Source organism: Notothenia coriiceps, unplaced genomic scaffold (genome assembly GCF_000735185.1).
Source record: "Notothenia coriiceps isolate Sejong01 unplaced genomic scaffold, NC01 NC01_scaffold00016529, whole genome shotgun sequence".
Lineage (NCBI taxonomy): Eukaryota > Metazoa > Chordata > Actinopteri > Perciformes > Nototheniidae > Notothenia > Notothenia coriiceps.
Window position 1 is genome coordinate 34,094 of NW_011349230.1, and position 22,103 is coordinate 56,196.

The following is a 22,103-nucleotide window of genomic DNA, read 5'->3' on the forward strand; positions in this document are numbered from 1 at the left end:
TCTGTTTGTCCTTACTGGTGTCATTTTTCTGGTTGCTAACGCCATTGTAACACATAATCACTGATGTTCCGCTGTAACGGTGGTAGACCATAGTGGTAGACTCATCAGAACAGAGTGGGCGAGCTGAGAGCATAGTGGGCTCACAGGGAGGGGGGGGGGNGCGTAGAGACATATCATCACATAAGTGAGAGACAGGATTTGTCGAACAACCTCGAGGACGGGGCGGGGGGGAGGGACACTCCGGAGGTGATACGAGAGTCGAGCCGGAGTGAGAAAAAAGACCTACTCAGATGTATAAAACATAGTAGTTAAGAGATCAACAATATAACATAGAAATATACGCAATCAAGTTGGTCATTATATTAACAAAGATGGTCATTCACAATGTGAGTTTGGAAAATTGCACAATATAAATCTACTCTAGTAGACCTCAACAATGGAATTATGATCAGTAGAAATGGCCATGACCTTTAACATAAAATGGCATCAAATGTCTTATTTTGTCCACACCTCAAAGATATTCAGTTAACCGTCATAGAGTAAAGAAACAATAATCTCTTCATATTTAAAAAGCTTTTTTTTCCAAAACTCAAACTGACTAATCAACCATTAAAATAGGCGATTTATTTAATCAACGTAAAAAAATAATATTTGCAGCTTTTGTGTACATTAAAAATGGGTTATTACACATTCAACATGAGATAAACCGCACTAAAATCCATGATCCAGACAGTGACCTGGTGCTGTCTCACACTTCCTGCTGTGTATTTGTGTCTAAATATCAGACTGCCCTGGTCACGCTTCCCTCACTGTGACTACTCTGCCCTGCTGGTGGCCTTCAGGTTAGTGAACACTGAGAATATCACCTGTACTTTAAACAATCAGACAGAGCAGGTCAGGAATGTTGTTTGGACACATCTTTTTCCCTGATACCCCCCTCAGAACAACAGGGAAACTAGACACCCGCAAACAAAAACTGAAGTCAGCCCGGCACCAGCAGGCTGTGAGACGACAAAGCCCTCCGACAGAAACTCAGTAAGCAGACACTGTGTCAGCAGCACCCACAGGCCAGCGCGTTGAGGTGTCACATCAGCATAGCAGCTATAAGGACACTCATCTGAAATAACGACTGTTAAATGGATGTCCTAATCCTTTGGCAGCTTGGCTGGACTGGATATCTAATAGTTCTGAAGCAGGTGAAATAGAACTGAGAAAAAAAACGGATTATAAAAAAACAGGGTTTATGTTTATTGCTTCTTCTGCTGTTTGTCCGATTTTGGGCCCTTACTAGAGGTCACATTTGCATCATATCAGTCGTCTTGTGTTGGACATTGTTTTTTTCCCGGTGTGAAAATAAATGAGATGCTGTTTGCTTTTCCTTAAAAATAATGAAGTGGCATTGAGGCATGTAATAACAATGTAAACATGTTTAACATAAAATGCAATTCATAAATAGAAGTGCACTCTACAAAGGTTTACATTTTTTATTTTTGCAGTGTGATTTCAGACTTCCAATTAAATTAGAAATAAACAAACATACAATCATGTAAAAAAAACAATAACTTAACACAAACACATCTTTAAATAACTTATTATCCAACAATACATTTTCCACGAAGACACACAGTACAGATTGATGATTACAGAGTAAACTGATCTGAACTCTTCTTGTTGTGGCGATGCTTCCTGCCCCCTCGTGGCTGCTTGTGCAGTTTACTGTGGAGATGAGCCTCTGCCAGGTCAGCTGACAGCCTCTTGGCCAGGCGGTCGGTGGTCCTCTTCATGCTGCGGGCCACCTCTATAGCCTTGTCCAGAGTCCTGCTCATTTCTTCCTCCTAAAAACAAGTCTCCATGAGCTGAGCATGGACTAAAACTCACAACAATGACAAATTGTTTGCTTTTCTTGTCGAGGAACACAGCAGATGTTCCTGTATACAGACAGGATGTGTGACAGAATAGTCAGCAGCCATGCATGTGTAGAGGTGGGATGTCTCACCTTGCTCCCTCTGCGTCTGCCTGTCCTGCTGATAGTCTTTGAGGACACTGCTGCTGGGGACGGTGTCCTCTGGAAGTACACATCACTGGGCAGGAGGGCGGTGTCTGACTGGGTGGAGCGCTTTCTGTGGACGTGCAGCGGAGGCTCCCTCACTTTATAGCTGAGTTTGAGGACAGAATGCAAGAGAGAATGATATCATTGAATGTGTTTATGTGGGAAACCTCTGATAAATATCTGTCTGCTTGCGGTTAGAGTTGTGTTTGTGTCACTTGCTCACCTTGCAGGCAGGCTGCTGCAGGAGCCGTAGCTGACCTGGAGAAGAGGCTTCTGAAGAGAGGAGAAAAGAGACGTCCTCCCCTTGGAGTAAAAACTCTCCATGATGGCAGCTAACAGCAGAGACATGAAAAGCGCTACGGTATGTATTCCAAGCAAACTCAATACTGCATATTGTATGATTTTTTATTTGAAGTTGGGGATTGTGTTTTATCTCTGCCCTGTTGGACACTGTTGATATTGTGATTTTTAGTATATGCCAATTAGTTTATTTTGGAAAAATTAAATTGAAATCTGTCATATTTAAGACAACACATACTGTTTCATTAAATAATCACAATGACAACAAACTGTTGACGTTATAATCATAAGGTCATAAAATAACTTACTTTGTGTTCTCTGCTTGCCTCCTTTTAAAGGGGAGCTGGTCAGACGAGAGTCCTTTCCCTCTGACCCTGAAGGACACACTATTAGATTCATTATCCTTTCTATGTACATCAAATGAAATTCAGAAGCAAATGAATGATGTCCTGAACTGTCAAAAAACGTGTGGCCCTGACCTCTGTTGGATTGCAGCGCCTCATGTAGCTTACATTGAGTCTCAGGTGCAGATCGCACACTGCTGCTTCCTCTCCTGCCCTCTACAGGTGAGCTCTGCAGCTGTAACATCATCTCAGAGCCAGATGTGTCACCACCACTGTCTGTACCTGGAGAGCAAATGATTACAGACATGGAGTGTTTTGCTCCAATTTGCTTATTAGTGTGAACTGGTAGAAGAGTACCTTTGCTCTTGCATGGTTCCATGTCTGAAGAGATCCAGTCCTCTATCCTCGCCTCACTGGAACTGAGATCGCACACAGTTTGTGTGTTACTCTGTGGCCTTCACACAACAAAGGTAAGAATAAAAAGGATCACCATGTCTCATCAGCTGTCTAAAAGGAATATTCTGGAATTGCATCTATTGTGCAGTATCTATTTATCTCATGGAAGCTTTTTATTTGTGGTTATCTGATTATTACATAATAAATATTGAAGGTAAAATACAACTAAATGTTACATCAACTAGGCCCTCCAGAAAAACGCGATTCTGCGATCGCAGAATTTACCGCATAATCAGCAAAATGGCGCAGATTTTTAAAGGCCGCATATTTATCAAAAGGCCGCATAATCCCCGCATTTTTCCACACAAAGTTGAGAAGAAAAAAAAGTTAACTCGTCTTGACGTGACGTCATCAGCTCGCGCATCACAGAATGTAAACAACACTGTATAGAGTGAACGTGTGGAGCTCACACGATAGAGAAAACACCAAGATGAAAAAATCTAATCCATCTCATTTACCGACGAATATTTCTACTAAAGACCGGGCAAAAAGTGGGGGGAAACTATTCTGCACCCCGTGCAACTGTGTGTTGGAGCATAATCAAGGATTTTTGCCCGCGTTTTTCTGGAGGGTCTAATAAACACACCCTAACATTGCCCATTATCCTTCTGTTCCAATCGAAGGACCCGCTCCTCACCTGTTGCATGCTGGTCTGTGGTGGGTCCGGGGTCTGGTTTTAGACTTGTGCTCCTGCCTGTATTTGGAGGTGAGATAGTCCATCTTCTGTGCCAGATGAGGCAGCTGGACCAAGCCCTCGTTCAGTTCTTTCTTCAGCCGGGATACCTCTGACTGCAAGACCAGGATAGCCTCGCTAAGCACATGAAAACACACAGAGATGTGCAGACGTCCACTATGAAAACAGGCAGTGTGAAGATTAAGACTTGTATCAGATTTGTACTATGTGATTTACTTCATTGTGTGTTTTAACTACTTTTTGTCTCTTTTAACATACTGACCTGTTGCAGGAGCACGAGTCCAGCGGGCTGCCTCTCTCCTCCGTATCCATGGTGATGCTCAGTGCTGGTTCAGATACTTGGTGATGGAGCTGGGCAGAGAGGCTGCTTTCAAACTCTGTTCGGTCAGTGGTTGAAAAGAGTTAATCATTTCTTTATTGACCAGATAAAATAAAAGCAGATCTTCTTCCTTCAGGCAGATTTGCTCACCTTGCAGCCTGACTGAAGGCTCCTTGGTGGTGCTCTCCACCCAGCGCTCCACTGCTGCACCACAGGACTGTGTCTGGACAGAGGGGTGGGGGCTGGCCCACCGCTGGGGGACAGGGTGAATGGCTGTCTGCACATTGGAGCAGGAGCCCTCACTGGTGGAGCTACTTAAACCATCATTCTGGGACTGCACACTGTAGATGGGAGGATCAAACTGTTATTGGTATGTACATAATGCCTGTGGATCATTTTAATAAATACTTGTACCTTTCTGTGAGCAGATTCTGCTGAAATGGTCCGGAGGTGGATTGATTTAAGTATGAGCTCTCAAATCCACTGTCTGTCTCTGGACTCACAATCCTCTGCATCCCAGAAAAAACACACATCAGTCAAAATAAAGAAGCCAGTGCATCCTCCACGTCACTTTAACTTAAACATCCTGTGACTGACCTGTGATACAGAAGAGGTGTTGAGGGGCGGCTCTGAGGGACTGAGGCTATCTGAGGGTCTGGGTGCATCGAAGGAAGAGGAGATCTCCACAGCCAGACTAACACTCTCGCCCAGATCACATTCACCTGCCTGGTTCAGGACACTATCCGGGGTGCTACTACTGCAACAACAAGTGAGATATTTAGTGAGACTGTGGAGCAGGGAGAGAGGAGGGTGAGAGTTTTGTTGTTTAAAAGTTTAAATACATGTGAGGTTAGCTCACTTACACATTGAAGCAATTACAAGACGGATTACTTGTATTAGCCATGCAAGGGGTAACAGTTAGCTCTTCTACTTCTATATTGTCAGGTACACTTACCTGTGGGGTGTCCAATGCCTCAGTCTTGAAGATGAGCTACTTTCACTCAAGTATGCTAAGATGTTACTGTGATCAGACGCCTCTGACGAGACAGAGCCTCTCTCTTCTTCAGCTGTCTGTCCTTCCAGTCCCTCCAGAGAGCCCAGTGAGCTCCTGATGCAGGACAGAGAGGAGAACCTGCACACAGAGACATAAACACTGTGTGGAACCTAACACCAACACTGCACCTGAAACACTATCTGCCCACAGGAAGGCTGAGAACGTGCCTGTTATTGTTGAGCACAAACACAGATGCAAGAACCTCTCAAAACATCAATGGCAAGGAACAATTCTAACAGTGAAACATGCACAGTGGGATATTTTATATAGCATCCTAAACTAGGGTTTTTCTGCACACTACATTATTCATATATTTTTCGATTGTTTCAAAAATGTTAACAAGTAGGCCTACCTTGAATGGGAGTAGGTGTTATTTTTCAGTAAAATGTCCGTTGTTATGAGTTCACTGCTTTGTTGTAACACATCTTCATGGACTTCACTGGCCTCCTCCACTTCCTCCTCTTTTTCTTCCTCATCCTCCGTCTTATACACCTCAGCAGAAAAACGTGCACTTGGCCTCTAAAACAATTTGCAGTTAGAATAATTTAGAAAAGTGTCAATGATTCTTCATTTTTTTTTTTTTTACATATTTTACACATATTGTATATATTGTTAAATGTCACTATTTCCAATTCCTTTTAACATTCATGTTTTTGTTTTTAAATAGTCAGAACTTATCCAAATTTTGCATTTAAAATCTATCATTTCACATATCAATAATACAAATAAATAAATGTGTCTGTTTATCTGTTTATTTATGAAAACATCACCAAGCTTTGTGGCGTGACATTTCAAACAAGGCCAAAAATGATCTGTCTAATAATTATTTAAATATTTGGACTGAGTGGTGGACTGAGGTTTCATGGTCAGTGAATGTGTCTGTGAGTTGGTTACCTCATGCAGGGATGGTGGAGGTGAGGGTGTGGGCATGCAGAGAGGAGTGGGCTTCACATGCAGCATCTCCTTCATGTGTGTGGGAGTGGAGGACGAGTGGGGTGGAGATATCTGCTCACACACGTTTTTATCTATCATCTCCTTTATGTCCTCAAGGTGCATCCCTATCCTGAAAATGTCTCCCTCCACCAACCTGCACATGTTTTAGCACACACATACACATTTCGTGAATGGATGCAAACACATGATACTGACACTTTCACAGTGGTGCGATGGTTGTGTGGTTTTAACCTGTTTGGGTCAAATGTGCCAACGTTCCTACACAGGCCCATGTAGTTTTGCATCTCCAGAGCTCGGTGCTCTTCCTTCCTACTGATGTATTTTCTCTCCAGTTGGTCCTGAGCCTCCATCATGCTCCTCAACATCTGACAATGGACACGATTTATATTTTATTCATCACCATATTCTGTACATCACATATCCAGAAAACTTTAAAGGAACAATACTAACCATTTGTTGTTCTGCCGTGCTCATTGACATTTTGCTCACACTCAATTTGAATTCTTCCACCTAAATAGAAGAATGTTGATAAATGGTTGAGTGCATTTTATGGCAACTTAGTAATATCCTGACTCATCTTCAGACTTACATTCTGCATGAACTGGCTGATGATGTCTGTCAGCTCTGCAGTCATTATTTCCCCATCACTGGGACCCTCGTCAGGCTGGCTGGGGGAAGCGGCGGTCACCACTGTGGTGTTGCTCTGGGGGGTTGTTTCTCCTTTCTCACCTAAATGTTCTTAATTCAAAGCAAGGCTAGATTGAAACACACTGAATAATAATAATAATAATAATAATAATAGTAATACATTTGATTGATATAGTGCCTTTCATGAAACCCAAGGACGCTTGGCAAAACAGCATATTAATATATACTGTACATTTTGCACTCACAGGTTATTGTTTAAGCATTGCTGTCAATGTCAACTTTTTATGTTGTCAGATGTTTTTTTTTTGTTTTTTTTAGGAAGAGCAACAGAAGCACTGGGTCGAAAACAATGTTCCCCTCTGGGACAATACATATAAGCCTACACCTTCCTTTATAACATTTAATCTTTAGATTACAGATAAGGGGACTCACTTTTTTTATAAATGTTTTATTTTGTATTTACCTCATCAGTGTAAATGATGGAGAACATAAGCTAATATTTAATCAGTGTGCTCGAATTAGTTAATTTTGGTAAACTATAAAAAATAAATACAAATTAAACATGAATCATACAGCTACGAGTTGTGATTTAAAAATGTGACATAGATATATTTCAGTTAGGTGTTAAGTTGTTGAGTTAACAGCCATTGTTTTCCACTTTATTGAAGTGCTCCATCAGCAAAGTAAAGAGGTCTGTGCAACTAGAAAAGTGTCATCTGACCTCATTTATCACTATGGAAACCAGCTGCACGCTTCACTGCATAATGCTGTCCTGTCATAATATCAGATGTCGAAACTGAGACGTACCTGACGTGGGAAGGCGAGGAGGCGAAGATCCAACATGGCGTCCCTCAACTAAGTTTCCTTGATGATCATCTTCACACTCTAAATAAAGCATCACCTCTGAGGAGGGCTGAACCTGTTAAAGAGATCCATAAACGTAAAGTTACTGAAACTGTAAATGATTTCTTGCACATACATGATATGGGTCAGTCAAAAATGCACCAACTTTTTACTTACATTGGTTCCTATTCTCATTTGATCTATAAGGTTCTCTGCTTCAGCATACTTGGTAAGTAGTTTGTCATATTCAGCCTAAAGACATATGGAAATATTCAAATGTTAATCCCAAGGAATATGAACAGAATTATTTGTGTGCACATTTTTGAGAGAATACAAGCAAACTTCACCAAAGGCAGACTACATCCTGAATGTTTCTACCTGCAGGTGATGCACCAGTGCTGGAGCAGTCTGTTTGTCCTCGTCTTTGAAGACATAGGGCTTCTCAGATGGCTGGATTGAATCTTCCATGACTCTGTTGATCAAATCTAACATCCCTGGAGAGGATTGGGCTCTGTGCATGGTGCTGGGACTCTGAGGAACAGGTTTGACAGGTCCACTCGGAGCTTTGGGGATTTTTACCTTTGAGGCTACCTTGGAGAAGTCAGGGAGTGGGTAATGGACCTTGCCTTGGCCATACTTGATGTCGCTGAAGGACCTGGTGCGCACAAGTGGGCCTCTCTGAACCAGATCATCCTCTACCTTTTCCTGATTCTCTAGATCTACATCACTTGTATCCCCACTGCCCTGTTCTGAGTTTATACTTGGAGAGCAAGATATTATACTGTCAGAAGCAGCAGAGGGGACATTATCAATTTCACTTTCTGCTTTTTCCTCTAAACTTGAATTTTTTGATGCAGTCTTCTCATTCCTCATGTCCGAACAGAAGCTCTGATTGGTCTTGGAACTACAAGCAGGGCTCTCTGAGTGGTTACTCTTAATTACTGTGCTGTTATGTGTTGGACGCCAGCTAAACAAAGTGTCTTCCACGCTCTCCAGCAGAGACACCTCTGGCAGGGTCTCCGCCTCGATCAGCCTACCTGACCGCAATAACTCCTCCTGGGAGAAATGTTGCAGCAACAGCTCGCTCATATCTGAAGGACAAGGACATGGGGGGGCAACCTTCAATGACTTGGAAGCATCCACACGGATTTCCCGTTCAGTATTGGCATCCACTTGCGACAACGTTTCTTGTTTCTCAGAGTTATGCCCAATAGAAACCAAGCCTTCAATGATTTCCTCTCTATCTCTTGTATTACATTCAAGCACACCAGGAACATCAGGACTTGAATGAAATGTATCTCTTCCGTCAGAGCTCATATCAACCTCAGAGGTAGCCGTTTGGTTGAAATAGAGGCTTCCGAGGTCACCATCATAAGGTAAGTCATCCTGATCCTCGTCACTGGTATCTTGTCCTGGTTCTTCATGCTTTAATGGCTGCTCATCTTGCACGGTGTTCGGTTTTTGGGCAGACACATGCAATATGCTGCTCTTGGTCTTGCTCTCTACAACCCTCTTACTCTGACTGCTAACAGAACTGGACTCTGAGGAGGTTACGTCCAAGGGTGACAGCTCTGTGCTCTCTGTAAGTTAAAGAACAACAACTACATAAATACCAAAATAGAGGGTTGCATGGATTCCTTTAAGCCATTGAATTCACTTTGTGGACATATGACATTTCACGTTTTAATGAAAGCTCTATATGTGAATATTTTGTCATTACAACATATATATATTAGGAACCTGTTCTGAATCTGAGAGAACAACTATTTTATTAATGCAAACTTTGCTAAAAGTTTATAGAGTTTTTCAGAAAGTATATTGATGTATAGTTCAGGATAGATGAAAACAGACAGGTTAACATCCAACCAAAAAACAAAAAAATAAATAGAGGTGACTCCAGGACTCACCACTGAGATGGATGCTGGACTCTGAGGCTGCAGACTCTGCCTCCCACAGATGTAAGGCTAAAGAACTCTCCAAATCACTGAGGTGGAGACTTTCATCCTCACTGAGATCAACAAAGATGCTCTGCTGAATGCACCTCTCCCAGAGAACAGTGGGCAGGTCCTCTCCCTGAACATCCTCATCTGATTCCTCTCCCTCCATGGACACTGTTTTCACCTGTGTCAAGGCAGGGGGTAAGGAAGGAGGATGGAGCACCTGTTTTTATCACTTAGCAACGCAACTTGTTAAGTGACAACATTGGATCAAAATGTGCTAATCCGTCAATTATTTAACACACTTTGCATTGTGTGGTCAAATGTTTGCGTGACTTCTACAGTACAGTGTTTGTGTGAATGATGTTTATGGTTGAAAGTGTGTGTGAAACAGCAGTATAAGAAATGTTAGTCAACTACTTAAAATAAATTCCAAAATACAAAAATTCTCCATTACTAGAAAAAGTCCTAGATTTTAAATAATAGTTAAAAGTGTTATCAGCATTTACCAAAAGTAAAAGTACCTCTTGTGCATTTTGCTGCAGTTACCGGTATTTATTTTGTATCCATATTCTAAAATAATAATACATATCAATATTGATTGTAATATTTGTATGTACAGTATAGTAACTATATGTCAGATAAATGTAATAAAGTAAAATGCACATTATTTCATATTTGTATTTATTTATTTTGTAATAGTAAATACTGTACTTTAAGTAGCAGAAGACCTATTCAAGTGCAGTATGAGTAATCCAAACTGTACTGTAAGTACTGTAGCTTCTTGAGTGAATGTAATTAGTTGTTATGAGTGATGAAAGAAGTGCAAATCTGTTAACCACAGATAAAACTCATAGATTCAAAATCTTACAAGTAAGTTAGTTCACCGTCTTTTTATTCTAACTATTAAGAATAATTATTTGTTTAGTAGCCTACAGTTTTTGTAATTAATTTGAATTTGCAAAGTAACTACAGTCGTGGAGTGAAGATGACCTCCACCCTTGAAGTAGGATATAAGTGCAAATGAGCAAAAAATAAAAAAGCTCAATTAAATTACATTGCAGGCTACTTTAAAATAGACTACTAACGCTGCAGTAGCTTAATTGAGTACATTTACTCAGTAATTGTTCCACCATGTTGAGTGCGGCATTACAACAAATAGGCTACACACTAACACTGAACAGTCAAAAAGCAAGTACACATTTCAGTTTCCGTTCTGCTATTTGCTATCTTTACAGTCTAACATTACGTTGATGTGGTAACTTACTCCGCCTTTAAACTGGTTCTCAGCAGTGCCCCATTAGTTGATCCGATCCACAGCCGCTGCTCCTTCCCCTGACATCATCCTACAACTAGCTGCAGTGTTTCTGAGTCTTTCTTTCTTGACATATGCTTTCTCGAAAGGTTTAGTGTCTGTGGCATCATTAATAATGAAGTCTGCACGGCAGCGCTGAGCGTCTGGAGCCCGGATGGCAGCGCACAGGCATACAATGTGGTTGCTAGGAGACGATAGTGAAACCACCAAAAAGACTACCACTGATGTTAGTTAGCGTTAGCAAGTCAATACAACCATGTATTTAGACACTTATTGAGAGTCTTTTAGTGTGTCTGACTACACCCTGACAGCGGCCAGGTGTCCCTTTGTGCTTAGTGCTTACACTGAGAAAAAGTGTGTCTAATTGTCACATGATGAAGTTTGCTTGTCAGCCAAATAATGAAAATTAATACGTCACCTCTTTTCTATTCAAATCTATTGGTCCAATGACTGTTGTTCAGGGCGTGGCTATCTTTGAATGTCGCCCACTGATTGGCTACTCGGCAAAAACAGTACAGCCACAAGGCTTTTCTTCTTTCTCGCCCGAAGTTAAATCGGAGTTTTACAAAAGTTAAAGGACAATGTAGTGTAAGGCTAACTATAGTACAGTTTGACACTAAATAACAGACGTCTGCGTTTAAAAAAAAATCGACCTTATGTTTTTCTTCTTGTGAGAAAGTAAAGAAAAAAAGAGGATAATTCACCATTGTTCGAACTGGATCGTCTAACGTAAGTTGAGCAGCCAACATGCTAGCTTGCTAATCTCTAGCTGGATGTGATAGTGTAACTAAAGAGGGGTGAATTCACTGCCCAATGTTGAGTCTTTAAGCCGGTGTTAAATTTAAGACAAAATATAGTGCATCAAGATCGTGTTTTATCACAATCCTCCCTTCAAACCCTCTTATTGATGAGTAACGCTAAAAAAACATGTCTGTAGAAGCTCATACTGACAGTTATTTGTCCTGTAAAAATAATCATTACGGAATTCGGATAAGCAATAATGTTACTGTTTCTTTGCTGCCAGATTATATCTAAAAGAATCATAAACATATGTTGTATTTTAAACCTGACTCAATGCATATTGCAAACTGTTTAACTGCATTTGTGTTGCATAATTTTGTCCACGTTCATTCATATGTCATATCATGTCACATTAACCTATTACATCTTATGCCAGTTTAGTAATGCACACTTTTTACAAAAATACACACTTCACCCAGTATTCACCCAGTATTTGGCATATGTACAATCAGTTGCCAGTTTATAATGTAAACTTAACTAAAACGAAAGCAACAGCCCTGCGAGGAATATATAAATATTTTTTTGGTTGAAAAACAAAGGTGTTGATTTAAAAATGGATGGTTATTTTGGAGGCTGTAGTTTGAGAGTCTGTTGAAATATATTTGCCTTATTGTGAGTTGGGTTTCTAATATTTGGCCTTCCCTCATTGAGTTATTATGTATACCATGTTCGTGTATCCCAAAAACAGGAAACTGAGGGTGTAAATCTCCACTTATTTAGTGTGATTTCAATGTATCATAGTCTCCATAATCATGTAGGGAAAATACTCTCAATATACTTTGTTCTGCAACACCACTATATTTAGGTGTACAGTTATTCATGGTCACAACACTTTTCCTTGCAGGCTTCCCAGATTTCCTGTTCCTGTTTGGAAGACTTACCGGTCAGTATCCCAGTACTTATGTTGCTGTTTCATTGTTTTGGTGCTGGCTCATGGTGTAATGCTGAAAGGGGTTTCCATATTTAGATTGGGCTGTATGTGTCAGTAGTCATTTTGGTGCATCAATGGCCTGTAAGCACAATACAAATAGGTCCTATCTGCTGTGTGTATTTAAGATGAAATCATGTCCTCTTTGGGACTCAAGAGTCAGTCAACAACCTCTTGTGTCCTTTGATGTTCCTTTTAGTCACGGACCTTTTTCTTCCTGTTACACACACTTGTTCATGCTTACTTTAACTGTAGTTTGGCAGGTCTCTTTAAAACACACCCAGTTGGCATACAATAGCAGAAAAGGCTGCACGAACACTGGCACACATCAATAGGTGATTATAATAATGTCTAAGAACCTGTAGTGCACACACTAACAAAGCATAGTTTGTATTATAACTTTTCACATTCACACACCAGCAGGAAGAACAGGCTGGACAAGAGATGATCATTTTGTGTAGCTTTTTAATGTCAGACAATTCCATATATATGTGCTATGAATTGCCAGAGGCTGTTTTGTTTAGTTAATGCATCGGTAAGATACAAGCCTCTTCTTGCAATATCAGCATTCAGCAGCCACAACACTACTCTTATATTCACAGTTGTTTGTTCTTCACAAACAAGGCTTATCTATGTATCTTCAAGCTAACCCTTGTAAAAAGACCCCTCAGTTCTAGCTTTAGTGTTGAATTACCACCGCCACTCACACTGTGTGGAGCCTTTTCATGAAGCGGAATTTACCAGAACAACAAGAGATTCTGACATCAACAAGGCATGATTAAGTTCTGCAATTTGTCAAAACAGTTTTTGTTTCGGTTTTGTTTGCCATCTGTTTTTAAGATGTTTCTCTTCTTTCAGTATGAACTCAGTGCTGATTTAATACAGAAAACTACAAACTAAGCATGTTTCAGATCAAAGGTCCTAATCAAAAGTACTTTATTAACACCGGCCTCCTTTTATGTACAGTCAGTAGGACTAGGCCTGGATTAGTCACAGTACATTACATTTTTTACTTTGAAGTAATATTACAATAAGGCAATTCAGTAATGCATTATGTGGTGCGGGACAGGTTGAGTTGCTAGAAAATCAGCACAGTGCTGGTCACATATCGTTTGACTAAATAAAGAACCTTGAACCTTCATATACAGAGCCAAAACTATCAAATTCAATGCCATGTGCCGGTGCCATGTGTTTTAACAGTCTCTGGAAGGTTTTCAAATAAACACACTGCTATTTTTGTCATGTCTTTGTTGTGTTTTAACTGTTATTTAGCATAAAGAATGAACCCAGTTTGCTCAAAACTGGTCTGCCTTGGTTGAATGTGGGGGACAAATGGGTGTGGCTAATATGACCTCATGGAGAAATTAGGTAATGATTAGCTCTGGTCTTTGCTTGGGTCTATCTTATCCATGTAGCTTGCTTATCACTGTCTTTTCCTTTGGTGGAAGTTGCATACGCACAGTAGGATCTTCTGTTTTCCCATTTTTCCGAGCTTCAATTTGAATTGAATCACCATTTTCTTGATGAATCAAGCAGGTTGCTTTTCTTTTCTCCCTCTTGATTGCATTTACACACTCATATCATATGTTTCTGCCATCTCTGCCTGCATAGATTACATTCTGTGGAGTTCATTGCTTTCTCAGCAACTTTAGAACACACACATCTCCAAGCCTGGATGAATTGAGTCACAGCTTGCCGGGTGTTGACCACCGTGCTCCCTCACTTTCTGCCTGCCCTGCTTCTGGACGCTGCTGTTTGGTTGGCGTTGCCATGGCACCGTATGACCAGAAAGAGGCTTCACATACAGCATCTTGTGTTCTCTTCACAGAGGGCCGCTGAGGTGCAGTGACGCAAAAACACACAGTAGGCGAACGCAGCCGAATGGACTGGCGCTCAGGACTCTGACACTCAGAGGGGTCTCCTCCCCCTGTCCACACTCAGCAGAGGGACGCTCAGACCTGACCGTATTCCGTGACCTTTTGTCTGGTTTGCCTAATCCTATTCAACCAAAGACTTTTTATTTTATTTTGGTGGCTCTTGGTTTTAAACAAAACCATTTTTTTCCTGTGGCAAAACTGGGATTTCCCCTCATATTATGCACATCAATGGATACCAGTGGCTCAGTGGTTAGCATGGGATCTGAGGAGCAGTCCTTTCATGTCCGCTACAGGTAGGAGTCTCTCGCATCTCAACTAAAGTATGGTTGTAGAGTAGATTTCCTGTCTCTTTTCTCTTTACATTTTGCTTTCCCTTGTTCGTTTTAGAAGGGACTGTGAGTTAAATGATTAGATGTAATTAGAGAAGAAAAATATCTTTATAATTGTCATTATTTAAACCCTTGTTACATACAATGTGTCAGGTTACATATACGGTAGTTATTTATGTTTGACCTTGTTTAGGAAGAGATGGGTGTGTATTATGAAAAAAAGAATTGCAGCCCAAATGATAGAGTTGGAAGGTACTGTAATGTCACAGAGCTTTCTGTGGGATTGTTGACTAAGGGCAGGCCAGTTTCCCCAAACAGGCGTAAGCCAGCTGTCCCTATATACACAGGTAAAGAGCTCTGCAGCAGGTGTGTCCTGCTCCCGCATGCTTCAATATTTAATAAGCCTTGAAAAATTCATCATTGCTTGCTTTGTTTTTCACCACACGTGTGTCAAATTTATTTGGATAGAGTAGGTGTCTGCTTGGTGGGAGGATATGTTTTCCCAATGGAAACTACTCTTGATTGTTATGGATAATTACTTGATTCCATTAAACTTCCCAACAGAGTCTGCCTCCACCTGACACGTCTAATAAATCTACTTAACACTCACCAGCGACATAATCTGCCGGGTACGCACTACAGCCATTATCTCAGGTGACCCGCTCAGCAGAGAGCGCTTTACAGACAAGCAGATTAGCTGAGAGAATGCTGATGGAGCAGTTTCCATGCTGCCATGCATTGAAGGTAAATACTCTGACGGCATCACACGCGTTTCCTTGAAAGTTTTCCAATGCGTGAGTGATGCTAAAATAGCTCTATGATGTCAGATGACTTTTTTTTAAAGACTTAAATGAGCATCGAGCTGAATCTTGACGACCTCTTTGAGTACAGAGAACAAGTTGTTTTGCTCTCTCCATGCTTCAAACAAAAAGAAGGAGCTGCAATCTTAAAGTTTTTCTTTTGGAGACTTTTAGATGCCTATCAAAAGCTGCATGCGCTGTTGTTGTTGTTGTCTTAGGACCCGAAAAGCCAACAGGTAGGCTAGTATTTTAGTGTTTGAAACTTATGTTGTTAACTTGACTTATTCATAACGCCATGTTTCGCTTTGTTCACCAATTATAGCCTGAATGATGAAACAAGCTACTTTGTTCGGTGTTTTATTTTTTATTTGAATAGCACACCATAGATACTGCTTCACATGACAAATCCACTGTTAGATTGTGTCTATAGGTTGGTTTTTCTGGCTCGGTTTTGGGAAGTTTTCAGACAAAACCTTGGGTGGGTACTCAAGGAAACGTGAGATAAACAATCTCAATAAAGTGAGAACTTGACTTTGGAGCCTATCACTTCCCATCAATACAGTTTCCTGAAAAACTAAAGTCGGCAGACTAAAATGTTTTGCTTTGTTCTCATATGCCGCCTGATCTAAAAATAGATAAGTCCCAAACAATTGTCATGAGTCTCTTTCATCTGTGCCTAACCTCATTTGTTACTCAATAAGCCTAGCTGTTTAAGTGGTCCCCTCTGGCTAACCCTTCTTTCTTTATATTGATTTTGTAACTACAACCTGGAAAAGTAGTAGTAGTAGTAGTAGTTAGTAGCACTAACTACAAAAGTCACTAAACAAGAGAGAAAGTTCCCAAGTTAGCAACACTGACAATCCATCCCCTCTACAGCCACAACCCATAATTATCTTTATGGGAATAAACATATAATCAGCGCAAATAATGAACATGACAACTGTTAGTAGTCACAGCTGTAAAGCTGTAAACAGCTTTTTGAAGATTCAGGAGAGTGCAGAGACAGTGCACGCAGGTAGTTGGACAGACTTGTTTTAGGAAATATGTTTGCAAATGTTTCTTAATTTAATTAACAACCAAAGCTTCAAACTATTTCTAATTGAGAACAAAAGTTAATAATAGGAAAATGGTGAACATCAATATGCTTTCACAATCCGACCTGCTCTTAGTTTCACTGGCTGTCAAAGGAACCCGCTTCACTTTCTGAGGCCTGTCCAAAGAATGTGAGATCTACCAAACAGTAACAAACAGACTCCAGGCCGAGCCATTGTTCTCGGTAGTTGGAAGGAAGTAGATAAAAGCTTGTTTTTTTCGCTCTGTTCCCTGCTGGCAAGTGGAGTTCATTCAGTTGGCTGTAGAGTTCAGCCAGAGAAGATCTACTTTCCAACAAGCTCTTCATTATTGGGCCTTTATCATTGTCTTTGGATTCTTCAGTGCTGCTCAGATAGTAGCCAGACTGACTCTGCTCCTCTCTGCTGTAGGATGGAGGTGTCCTGTCTGGAGCTGGCGTTGGAGGGTGAGCGGCTCTGTAAGGTGGGCGACTACAGGGCAGGGGTCTCCTTCTTCGAAGCGGCCATCCAGGTGGGCACAGAGGACCTGCAGGTACTCAGCGCCATCTACAGCCAGCTGGGCAATGCCTACTTCCACCTGCATGACCACGCCAAGGCCCTGGAGTTCCACCGGCATGACCTGACCCTGACCAGGTTAGACCCTCACAAGAACCCCACAGCAGCTCATCACGATATGTTCTATCTCTAACATGATTTGTGTTGAATAGGACCATTGGTGACCTGCTTGGAGAAGCCAAAGCCAGCGGAAACCTTGGTAACACATTGAAAGTGTTGGGGCGGTTTGACGAGGCTGTGGTTTGCTGTCAGAGGCACTTGGACATAGCCAGAGACATCAATGATAAGGTGGGTCAGCAGGATGTTTAAAGGTCACCTATTATGCAAAAAACAATTAAAAAAACAAAACAAATACCCCTTTGTGTTAAGAGATTCGGAAAGTTTCAATAAAAAACTCTCTCTTTTTGTCCTGATTAATTTATAAAAACCTGTCTGAAAATGTGCTGTTTGCTATTTCGAGCCAAACACTTCAGAGACATGTTTTGTATATATCTGAGACCTATAATATGTTGTTATAACCTTTAAGCCAATAAGAGATGATCTATATGCAGTGAAATATTCTGTAGTGTATCGGGCGTTCAGACCACACTTACCTTCCACGCTGACATGTTTTCCCTTGATTTGTTTTAGGTGGGTCAGGCGCGAGCTCTGTATAACTTTGGGAATGTTTACCATGCCAAAGGCAAAAGTATCTGTTGGAGTGGAGCGGAGCCGGGAGACTTCCCAGAGGAGGTGATGGAGGCCCTGGGAAAGGCTGCCGAGTATTACGAGTAAGTGATTGTACTGGTGATGTTTGAATTCTACAATGTCTTTCTGCTTTTATCCATTCATATTTCATCTGACTGTTTGTGTATTTTCAGGGCAAACTTGGCTATAGTGAAGGAGCTTGGGGATCGCGCTGCTCAGGGTCGAACCTATGGTAACCTCGGCAACACGTACTACTTGTTGGGAAGCTTTCGCCAAGCGGTTGCTTCTCACGAACAGGTGGGGTATAACACTAAAACCACTTTGCTATCAAAGCATATTGGCACAGTCTTTACACTACATTGAAAAGCAAACCTACTCTTGCAATGAAAGTTATTCTAATAGATATAATAATTATATTTCTGTGGCTCTTCTGTTCTCTTTCTCTTAACAGCGGTTGCGCATAGCTAAGGAGTTTGGCGACCGCTCTGCAGAGAGACGGGCGTACTGCAACCTGGGGAACGCCTACATCTTTTTGGGAGATTTTGAAGTGGCAGCTGAACATTACAAGTAAGCCACAGCCTACATATTCATATACATTTTTTAAAATGTTCTGTATAACAAGCCATGCATGCATACATGTTTTTGCAGGCAGTTTCCAAGAACTGTTATACTTTACTCGACAGACAAGATCCTTTACATATGTTGGCAGAATAGATTTCTTGGTTGAAACTACAGTAGTCTTGGTTGAACCAGAAGGGTTCACTGAACAAACACTCCACTTAAAGGTCACATGTCATGCTTTTCCGGTTATTACCCGTCCCCTCTTGTGTTATTAAGGCTTTTCTTCATGTTAACGGTGTGCAGAGTCAAAACCCTCAAAGTACACCCTGAAGCGAGTAAAACTCTAAAACAGAAAATACCTCCCCAAAACGCCTCGTTGGAGATACGTCATTGTCCATTGTTTATTTCCTGGGTGCTGTGTCGTAGGAATGGCCAGTAGCCGGATTGGCCGCAAATGGGCCAATTCGTGGAGCCGTTACGTTACGTCCGCGGAGCCGTTACGGTAACGGCTCCGCGGACGTAACGTAACGGCTCCACGAATTGGCCCATTTGCGGCCAATCCGGCTACTGGCCATTCCTACGACACAGCACCCAGGAAATANTAAATAAATAACATAGTAGAAAATAAATATATTGCAATGCTCAAAACAGCAGAATCCAACCGTCTCTAATCCTTGGATATTACATGTCACTGCATGCATGCACGGAGCAGCTGTAGCGCGGAGATCATCATATCATTCTGTCTTGTATTACTTAAAGGTCACATGTCATGGCCATTTCCACTGATCATAATTCCATTGTTGAGGTATACTAAAATAGAAAAATACTGCGCAATTTTCCAAACTCACATTGGTTTCGCATACAGCATCTCTGTAAAGTATGTGTATTCAGCAGTATTCACTTTCTCCACTAAACGGCTCGCTGCAGCTCCCCCCCCTCCGTGATTTCCTTGTTTAGCGATACACAGCCAGACTCAACCTGAACACACACAAAGTCACAGCCGAAATAAAAACAATAAGTGTGGCTTGATATTGAGTAAGAAAAAGGTTTATAGGTTGATAAACGCTGTGAGAATGGGTCTACAGAGAGAATTTTGCGCGATCCCAATCCCAACTGTCTGTTATCAGCCTGCAGCCAGGGAGCAGAAATCAGCAGGGCTGCCGGCACTGAGTGTGTGTGTGGATTGGTCAAAATGGTTGATNCCAGGATGGGCAGAAGACACAGCATGGAGAACCTGGAGCTGATGAAACTCACTCCAGACAAGATGAATGTAAGAACTCCTCTCCTGTTACATGACTGACACACACACACACACACACACACACACACACACACACACACACACACACACACACACACACACACACACACACACACACACACACACACACACCTCATTTGATTCTCTGTCTTATTCATGCTTTGCCACTAAAACAAGATATATCTCAAGTTTGACCAGGTGATTGGATCCTTTATCATCTCCAAGCCTATTGGAGATGATAAAGGATCTATTGGATATTCTCTAAGTCTATTGTCTTACCCAAAATCCCCCCCTGCATTGTGGTAATAATCCATTCCTGTGTGTTGAAGGGACAGAAGTGGAACAGTGACATCCTGACCAAACAGTCCAAACCCTCCATGACGAAGGGCTCCTCCAAGCTGTTCTTCGTCAGCCGTCTGCGTGGGAAGAAGTTCAAGTCTGGTGGCTCCAGTAAGGTCCTGCAGGACACCAGCAACACCCTGGACAGCAGCCAGACCCCCGCACAGGGGCCACAGAAGGTACAGAGCACAGGGTGTACTCAGCTGATAACCACACAAATGCCTAGATCTCAGTCAGTATCCCACAGCTGTCATCAGAAGGCCAGTTCCCTTCAGCTGTGTTTCATGTTCCTGTTTCTGCGCTCCATCAGAGACTCAGTCCTGACATGCTGGGAGACGAGGGCTTCTTCGACCTGCTGAGCCGTTTCCAGAGCAACCGCATGGATGACCAACGCTGTTCAATCCAGGATAAGGGCAGCCGGTTATCGCTAAGCAGCGGCCCAGAGTTGCCTCCCACAGTCATCAGGAAATGTGAGTCCATGCATCCACACTCAATAGTAATGGTGTAAGAAAATATCAAGAGTATCTTCTGTTGGTTATGTATTATCCTTTTTTAATAAGTAGTTTACTCCGTCAATACTTTATTTAATTTGTAAATACATGAGCCTTATAAAAGTATGTTTTTAATGGGGTAATCAGTGTTATGGCGATAAATGCAAATGCAGATCCCACTGTTCGGATTCAACTGTTCGGATTCAACTTATTTTGCTCAGATTTTTGGTGTGTTACGTTTTAAGAACTGCAATATATAGCGACTGACTTACAGTATCACAGTATGTTAATTAGTAACTCCTCTGTAACACGTATCAAACCTGCAGATTCTTGCCTCACTTTTGACTTAAAAATCATCTGATTGCCGAAACGCGTCTCCCTTTTTATCTATTGTCATTTCAAAATGTCTCTCCCACTCTGCAGCTGTATCAGAGTCCGCCAACGTCTCAGGCACACAGGGCCGGCGGTTAGAGGGGCCGTCAGCTGCGGGGGGGAGCCTGCCCGGCCTCAGGCTCCATCAAAACAGCAACCAAGCGGTGCTCAGCCACCTGATGGCCAACGCTGACAACGCCGAGCCTGACGACGACTTCTTCGATATGCTCGTCAAGTGCCAGGTACCTGATCTGACCAAATATAGAGCTACAGTTTTGATTTTACTGTACATTGAACACAAAATAAATGATAATGTGCTTCCAAAACACTCTTTTCCGTGCTATCAGGGGTCCCGTTTGGATGACCAGCGCTGTACCGCTCCCCCTCCTCCAATCAGAGGTCCGACTGTACCTGACGAGGACTTCTTCAGCCTCATCATGCGCTCTCAGGCCAAACGGATGGACGAGCAGCGAGTCGCCCTCCCGTCTGCAGCGAATACTACAGCCAGGCCGAACACCAACTCCTAAACCCAGGGGGGGGGGTCTCTGTCTGTTTTCATCTCATGAAGGTGTGGACAGCATTATGAAAGACCAGCAGGTGGTCCCTCACAAGTAGCCTTATATCTTCAGTCCTTTTGGACAAAACAAAGCACTGTCAGAATTCTATTTAGTACAAAGTATGTAAAGAAAGGACTTGTTTCGCACTCTCCGTAGCATCAGGGACAAAAGTGTTGTTTTTTTATCCTTTTGTACAAATTTCATTTCACCCTATGTGTATTTTTAAATACACTTCTACAGTTGTGTCTGTATTTATTGTACTTTTATGATTGTTACGATTTTTTTGTTAACTGCCGTCCTACCACCATGAAAAAATGTGGTTTTCTCAAAGTGGTTTCTGAGTCAGGGAGGAGCAGCACTCTTTCCATGTATTTTGCTTTTTTTAAAGGGAGGCCTAAAAGTTACCACGGTCAGAATAATAAAATAGTATTTTTAAGCAAACTGTATGATAAAATAATGAATTGAACCCCTGTGCAGCCCTTTGTTTGTTTGTACTTGGCCAGAGGAATAAAGCCTCTTCCATGTAGTTATCTTGTTTTGACTTTTCTTTTAATGAACTGT

At 41.7% G+C, this 22,103-nt stretch overlaps 2 protein-coding genes across 2 annotated transcripts; one reads left to right on the forward strand and one right to left on the reverse strand.

Annotated features, from left to right (window-relative positions):
- Positions 1 to 1,469: 1,469 nt before the first annotated feature.
- Positions 1,470 to 10,991, reverse strand: LOC104949579 (uncharacterized). Its single transcript, XM_010775958.1, has 22 exons — positions 10,867 to 10,991; positions 9,570 to 9,783; positions 8,041 to 9,242; positions 7,840 to 7,914; positions 7,627 to 7,738; positions 6,761 to 6,909; positions 6,622 to 6,681; positions 6,403 to 6,536; positions 6,112 to 6,304; positions 5,570 to 5,736; positions 5,119 to 5,295; positions 4,761 to 4,920; positions 4,578 to 4,672; positions 4,314 to 4,504; positions 4,107 to 4,221; positions 3,788 to 3,961; positions 3,052 to 3,149; positions 2,830 to 2,976; positions 2,659 to 2,724; positions 2,274 to 2,382; positions 1,997 to 2,156; positions 1,470 to 1,835 (listed from the first exon to the last, which is right to left on the reverse strand). The coding sequence occupies exons 2-22, from the start codon at positions 9,766 to 9,768 to the stop codon at positions 1,641 to 1,643; spliced, it is 3,978 nt and encodes a 1,325-aa protein (XP_010774260.1). The 5' UTR covers positions 9,769 to 9,783; positions 10,867 to 10,991; the 3' UTR covers positions 1,470 to 1,640.
- Positions 10,992 to 11,439: 448 nt separating this feature from the next.
- Positions 11,440 to 22,069, forward strand: LOC104949586 (G-protein-signaling modulator 2-like). The gene is made up of 13 exons (XM_010775966.1): positions 11,440 to 11,643; positions 12,560 to 12,598; positions 14,472 to 14,813; positions 17,131 to 17,352; positions 17,427 to 17,562; positions 17,905 to 18,044; positions 18,135 to 18,258; positions 18,413 to 18,528; positions 19,729 to 19,792; positions 20,113 to 20,301; positions 20,433 to 20,592; positions 21,037 to 21,227; positions 21,333 to 22,069. The coding sequence occupies exons 3-13, from the start codon at positions 14,749 to 14,751 to the stop codon at positions 21,510 to 21,512; spliced, it is 1,587 nt and encodes a 528-aa protein (XP_010774268.1). The 5' UTR covers positions 11,440 to 11,643; positions 12,560 to 12,598; positions 14,472 to 14,748; the 3' UTR covers positions 21,513 to 22,069.
- Positions 22,070 to 22,103: the final 34 nt, after the last annotated feature.